Source organism: Rhagoletis pomonella, unplaced genomic scaffold (assembly GCF_013731165.1).
Source record: "Rhagoletis pomonella isolate Grant_MI unplaced genomic scaffold, Rhpom_1.0 Rhpom_scaffold_00011, whole genome shotgun sequence".
Taxonomy (NCBI): Eukaryota; Metazoa; Arthropoda; class Insecta; order Diptera; family Tephritidae; genus Rhagoletis; species Rhagoletis pomonella.
In genome coordinates, this window is record NW_023458565.1 from 25,889,306 (window position 1) to 25,896,817 (window position 7,512).

Here is a 7,512-nt window from a genome sequence, read left to right on the forward strand (position 1 = left end):
GATCCGATTCTGAGCTTGAATGACTGCCACGACTGAGTGAATGAAATTCTTCGCCCTGTTTGCTGAGCTCATCAACATCCTCCGCACCACAACTGATTGGCGAAGATGTTCGAGCATCATTGCTTGTATTTGTTTTATTGATAGTTGGCATGCTATTGCTAACTGTTATGGAATTGCCCGCTACAATGCCGCCAGCGCTCGTCGGCTCAACAGCGCCTGGTAACTGGCTTTGGCGTAGCAGTGCAAGGCGTTGTTGTGTGATTTCTAGATGATGTTTGCGCCATTTAATGCGTCTATTTTGGAACCACACCTTCACTTGTGCTTCGGTTAATTGCAACGTGTGCGCTAAGTATAATCGCTCCGGTCCCACCATATATTGTTGTCGTTCAAATTCGGCCTCTAATCGTTCCAGCTGCTCGGGCGTGAAGATGGTGCGTACGCGTTTATTTTTCAGCGATGATTTTTTCGAGTTGCTCTCTGCAAAGAAACGAAAAGTTAGATGAGTTGATTTTTTTGACAAAAAAGCGTTTTGGTATAAGATCGGATGTGAATGGAGCGAGGCGAATTCATATAAGGTGGTAGCAGTAGTAAAAAAAAAACAAAATCTTGCATGTATTTTGATTTCGCTTTCGACACACAAATGCCAACATTTCAGCTATTCTTCACTCAAGTAAGAAGCGGAGGAAAAAATGCCAACACTCTTACTTTCTCACTCACTCATAAGAAATTTTGACACATGTGTTCCGAGGTGAATCAAATCAGCTGTTTTGTGAGTGAGCAACGCGGAAGATATAAATATTTACATACATATAAATACACATATGAGCGAATTGACATTAATTGAGGTTCTTTAGGACAGGGCAATTTTGATTGTTATCGAACATTTTCTAACAGACAACTTTAAAAAGTTTTATAAACAAAATTAAAAAAAATAGCTTACTAAATTTTTATTACCAACGAGAAATAATTAGCATAAATAACTATTTCGATGGTCAGAATTGGTAAAAATTAATTTATCGATAACTGTGTTAAAATAGCTATCGATATATTTATCGATATATGTATATGTATATGCGTTTCTACAGGCTTCGAAATATTTATCGAAATCTGTGTTAATTTTGGTATTTAGATGTTTATATTTATATATCAGTTTTAGTATTTCTTTCGATACTTTATCGATATATGCGACTTATTTATCGATATCATATGTATGTTTGTTTCACAAATTTCGACCGATATGTATATAGATATATTTTTCGATATATTTGTTAATACTTTCATTGAAATCGATATATTTTTCGATATGCTTGTTGATATTTTCTTTGAGTTTTATCGAGTTTGGTTTGATTGTGTACACTTATCGAGTACCGTATTGCATAAGTATCGACATATCTATTTATCGATATTTTGTGTCAGTGTTTTACCATTTGTATGAGTTATCAATATATTTGTATAGATATATTTTTCGATATACACACATACGTAGTTTTTGAAAACTTAAACAATACCCTTTTATGAATTTTTTTTAATATGTACCTGTCTATTTATCGATATCGCCATTGTAATAGATGCATCTGCTTAAAGAGTGATCGACATATTTGTCTAGGTATGTACATTAGGGTGGTCCGAAATGTAAAGTCGGAATATTTATAAAAATATGCCCTTTTTTAAATCAAAAAATATTTCTCAAAGCGCTCTAATATTCCACAGGTGGGACATTTTTTAGGTTTGTTTTGGGGGGTCTTATAAAACATAGTTTATATTAAAAACTGGTTAAATAAACAATTGGGTATTATTATTGAAAATCTTCTGAAGAGGAACAAAGTTTTCGGATCGAAAAATCTTGATTTTCAAAAATTCTATACCCCTTCTACTAAAAATTGATTTTTCCCCCATATAAAATACAAGAAAAACTTTAAGCGCTTTGGGTGACCTCTAAATATTTTTTGATTTCAAAATAAAACACAGGGGAACAATTTTTGAGGTATAGCACAGTACTAGAGGGTGAGAGCATTAAAATTCCGATTTTACTTTCTCACATACATTTTTTGATATATCTACATATGTATACACATGTATGTGGTATCTTTATCGAAAAATTTAAAATTCAGCGAGTTTTTCAATCCATTTCACTCACCCGACTTATGCTTCTCGCGTTGCAAATTCAAGGAGCTTTGCTGCGCCGCGTGATGTTGATGCAACTGTTGCAAGCTCTGCAACGCAGATGATGATCCCGATGCAGCCACCGCTGCTGAGGCCACAGAACGCACATGGGACAGCAATAGATTTTGTTGTTGTTGTTGTTGCTGTTGTTGATGATGATGTTGCGTTACTGCAGCAGCTGCTGCAACAAACGATGATGTAGCCGCCGTCGTTGGCTTAGACGACACTGGCATTGGTAAGTAACGATGTATCAAAGCAGCGCTGGCATTGCCATTACAATCGAAGGGGTGGCCATTTTGTTGATACAAATTATTGGCATTTCGCACGCACTTCAGCGACTTTATGCCACTGTCACCGCCACCGCCGGCACTTGGCATACGTAAATTGTGTGATTGTTGATCGCTAATTTCCACTTCCTCATCACTAAACGCTTGTTGACTACTATGCGCTGATCGTCCCAAGCTCGCATCCTTGCCGCCATCTTCATCACTACTATTTAGCGATAAATTGATAGCGTTGTTGTAATCCTTGCGGCTATTCTCCATTGCGCTCTTCTGCAAGCCCAAAATGGCGGCAATGGTGAAGGACTTGCCCATGTCGAGGGAGGTACTGGTCGCATCCAACAGCTCGCCGGTGCGCGTATGCGCGTGGGTGTTGTGTTGTTGCTGGCGTGGTGAATGGTTTTGTAGCAGAAATGCATTGCTGTGCTGTTGACTGATAGTCGGAATTGTTGTTGTTGGATGATGATTATGGTAGTGTTGCTGGTGTTGTTGTTGCTGCTGCTGCTGTTGCTGATGTTGCAGTTGCAGTTGATTTTGTGCTGCGAAAACCGGCGGCAAGGCAGCCAAATGCGTTTGATGAGTGACGATATTGCTGCTATTCACCACAGCCTGAGTGCTATGCAAGGCCAACAAGTGAGAAAACGGATTTGGATGATATTTCGAAGGATTCTGCAGCATGTTGTTGCTCCTTTGAAAACGGTAAATTTGCTGCTGTCGCGCTGTAATCCCAGTTGCTGTTGCAACCACTTTAACGACACATGCGTGTATGAGCGCAGCAATTAAGCTGCGGCACTCAGATGCCGCGAAAGATTTTTCACGTGCGTCGCGTTGCAGTGGCAGGCAGTGGCAGGTGTTACGCTGGGCAACAATGCGTTCGTGTACTTTATTGTGTTACTACCAACAAAATGACTTTGCGGTCAATGCACTTGCCGGCAGCGGGCACACAGTCGGAAGAATGGACCTTTGCGCAATAAAAGAAAAACAAAACCATACAGACGAAGATTAGCAATGAAGGAATTTAATGTTACAATTGCAATGTGTGGTGGTGTATATTACAGTAGTAACACAATATGGTCAAGAGGCATGTACATTAGGCCGTATCACGATGTATGGGTAGAAAAAAGTTCAATTTGTTTCAAGCGATTTTGAGTTCTGACTATGAGCGCCCAGGTATATCAGGAGAGTAAAATCAGAAAAATAATCTCCATGTCGAATTATAACCCTTTGCAAAGAATAATACAAACCTATTTTCTTTAAACAACAGCTAACTGAACAACTAGTAATTTGTGTAATTATTTAAATAGAGTAAATATTTTCGGTACTCAAGTTGGCTTAATCGTAATCTGCTACTAAGCTTGAAAAATACATCGTCAGGGTGCCCTGTATCATGGGAGTATGTTTTTGAGCTTCTAACTATTGACTACAGGATCCCACGTTCAGAAAAAATCTACACTTTTTAGTTTGTTGTTAGATTATAATCGTTTCAGAGGGAAATACATAGGTTTCTTACAGGGTGCCGAAACAAATTTACACTGCTGGAATGCCCTCATAGTAAGTAAAGGCGGGTTCACCGTTCGTGTACGGACAACTTTTTATTTGCACTCAAAACATTTTTGCCAGAGAGGGTGCTGAACTACGTTTCACCGAACAGTTCGGCACATTTTATTTTGTTCTGAAGCAAACAGCTGATGATATTGTTGCCCACATACGATTTTGAGGACAAACAATACATGCAATTCGCTGCAAACGCATATAAAGGAGAAGGCAATCCGAATCATCAAGTCGTTCGTACAGAAAAGCAGAAAAATCAATTTGATTTGAACAAAGAGTGTTCGCGCTCTCAGTGAGGCGGAGTGGGAAACGAACGCGTAAAATTACTAACAAAAAGTGTCCGGACACGAACTGTGAATTCGCCTTAAGTGTTTAAAATCACTTGGAACAAATTGAACTTTTTTGTGATACGGCCTAATGTAAATATTTAAATATATGTATGTGTATAAGTGTGAGTATATGTTTATGCAGTTAAAACCCATTTGAGAGTAATAAAAGACTTAATTATTTCCAAGATAAGCTTAAGTCTGCTTATTAAAAAAATTAAAAAAATCAGAAAATTTGCAAGACCAAAATAGCTGCAAAATTTTTTACTAGTTTTAAGTGAAAAAATCAGTAAAGATTTGACTTTAGTTTTGCAGTCTAAAATAACAGTAAACGTTTGACTTATAATTTTTCGATCAAAACTAACATTTAATATTTGAGCTGCATTTTTTTGTTAAAAAATTTTAGTTTTATTTTGTTCAAAATTTAAACGCTATTTCACTTGCTTGTAAACGTTAAGTTAGAAAAGTTTTATTGTTTGTGCAATGATAAGCAAGGCAATAAAACAAAATGAAGTCTATAGTGAACTCTTATATCTGATCCATATATAATTGTTAATTTTTGATTGAAAACATATCGATGAAAAAAAACGATTATTTGTCGATTTTTTTTACAAAGAGCATAGCAGTTACGGTACCTGAAAAAAAACTTGTTAGAATTTTTAACCACAATGTCAACAACAAAATAACTTTTTGAAAATTTTAACCGCGTTTTACCCATTACATTACATTATTTAATAAGTAAAAGAGCAAAAGCAATTAATTAAGAGGATAAATTATTTTCAAATTGACTTTTTTTCGTTTTAATAAGACGTAGTAATTATTAGTTTTATGCGATTTTTCCGAATAAAATAAAAAATCATTTGACTACTAAGCGATTGCTGTGTGACGTTGACATTCAACACCCGTTGAGGTTCAAACAATTAATGTGTACTAAGCCAACCACAACGATTACTACTTTTATGAATGAACTTTTTCATTCAAGAAATAGACTGCATTTAACTACGGTAATAATGTGAAAAATCATAATATACCAGACTTTGCTTCTATGAATATATTTACTTACTAAATGTGAGCGTATATTAGCTTATTGTAGTCCAGTCATACTGCAATGACTAGCAAAGACAGTACAAATAATTTTGTTAAGAAAAATTAAGAGACTTTTTCCTCCTCAAAGTAAAGCTACATTAATAACCTCTTCTTAGCTGGGGCACCAAAGAAGTTTTAACCATCAACTACACACAATTGCTCGTAAGGGGTCTTCAGTGACTCAAATGACCATTGATACTTTTTAATTTTTTTTTTTCATATCATTATTGGTAGAATGGTGGTGGCAAGGTAAAGAATTGGCCACTGGTAGATGGGCATGGCATCTATTAATCATTTGATTAAATTAGTCGATTATTTTATTTTTTGCCATCCCTAGTCACTGGCAATCAGTACGTCGCTGCACATACTTATGTAGCATATATTCATAAGCATATGTTTCGCTTAATTTTAGAGGGTTTTTCAGGGTGGGCACGTGGAGGCCGAATTTTCTGGGGGATGGATAGAAGGCTTTAACTTTGCACGCGTCCATACAAAAATGTATAGAAAGCTCAAAAGAGCTTTGCCCGCGGGCAAGGCGGTGCCCATCGCCGTTTCAAAGTCTTAAGGAGTACTTTAATTACAAAATCAGATGGCTATAAATAGATTAGCACTAATATTAAAATGATGGTTTATTTTGTGCGACAATGTTACTTAAATATTACGCACATAACCTCATGTGCGGGTGTATGGACGTATGTATGTTTGTCCAATGGTAGTAAATTTAATAATGCAAAATGGATGCCGTCTCAACATTGAGGTGAATAATTCCTAAGGAAATATTTCTGTCTTGTGTAAGAATGAAAGATATGCACGCATTGTGACAACTATAAATTAACCAAACATAGTATGTACATACATATATGTATGCGTATTAGGGTGGTCCAAAAAGGCATGTGAAAAAGTAAAGTCGCAAATTTTTATGCTCTCACCCCCCAGTATTGTTCTATGTCGAAAAAATATACCACCATTTTATTTTTTCTAGACGTCGCTCAAAGCGCTCAAAGTGCTCAAAGTTTTGAATGTATATTATATGGGGGAAAACAACTTTTCGTAGAAATGGTATAGAATATTTGAACATCAATATTTTTCGTTGCTTCTCTTCAAAAGATTTCCAGTAATAATATCCAATTATTTATTTAAAATTTTTTTCATAGTAACTATATTTTATACGTCCGCCAAAACCCCCTAAAATGTTTGAAAATGCAATTGGGGAATACATGAATAAAAAATCTTCAGTATTAAAAAATGGTTAGGTAAACAATGGGGTAATGTTATCGGAAGTCTCCTGAAGAGAACCAGAGGTTTCCGATCGAAAAACACATATTGATTTTCAAGACTTCCGTACCATTTCTACCAAAAGTCGTTTTTTTCATATCAAATGCGTGAAAAGATTTGAGCGCTTTGAGTGACCTCTAAAAATTTTTTGATTTCAAAAAAAAAAAAAAAAGTATACTTTTTTCGATATAGAATAATCCTAGGGGGTGAGAGCATAAAAATTCCGACATTACTTACTTTGCACCACCCTAATGTATATCCAACATCTCCTTGTATGATTTTTTTAATAACACAGGTTTACAAAAAAAACAAGTGTCTGCATATTGAACCACACCTCTATATCCCCAATGTTATTCGACGCGCTGAATGTAAATCCGAGGTCTGTTAGCCTCCATCACGTCAGGTTCGAGGTCATTTGCAGCTCAAGTAGAGAAAAATTCATTGAGTAAACCTTAAAATTCAATACAATTTTTCCGAATTTGACCTTGGCATGACCTCTAGATTACCTTGAAGAATCAAGGGAACCCCATATTCGGATTCACCGACAACAAAAACAAGACTTTTTTATTGAATAAATTTTTTGTCGTATTTGATCCTCAAATGACCTCGGACCTAACATTATGGTGGCAAACATACCTTGGATTCGCATTCAGCGCGTCGAATAACATGCATAGGGTTATAGAGGTTTGGTTCAATATGCAGAAACTTTTTGTTTGTAAACCTGTGTAATTGATAGTGTGTACATATGTATGTATGTATACTTATGTACTAAGATATGGTACAAGCACATATCCATCATTATATTAACTTCACTAATATATGCATGTATG

General features: G+C 35.9%; 1 protein-coding gene across 1 annotated transcript; it reads right to left on the bottom strand.

Annotated features, from left to right (window-relative positions):
• Window position 1: 1 nt before the first annotated feature.
• Window positions 2-3,385, bottom strand: LOC118746949 (homeobox protein Hmx-like; the record flags this gene model as incomplete). Its single annotated transcript, XM_036480942.1, has 2 exons — window positions 2,138-3,385; window positions 2-477 (listed from the first exon to the last, which is right to left on the bottom strand). Coding segments are annotated over exons 1-2 (1,461 nt in total), but the record flags the coding sequence as incomplete, so codon positions are not given.
• Window positions 3,386-7,512: the final 4,127 nt, after the last annotated feature.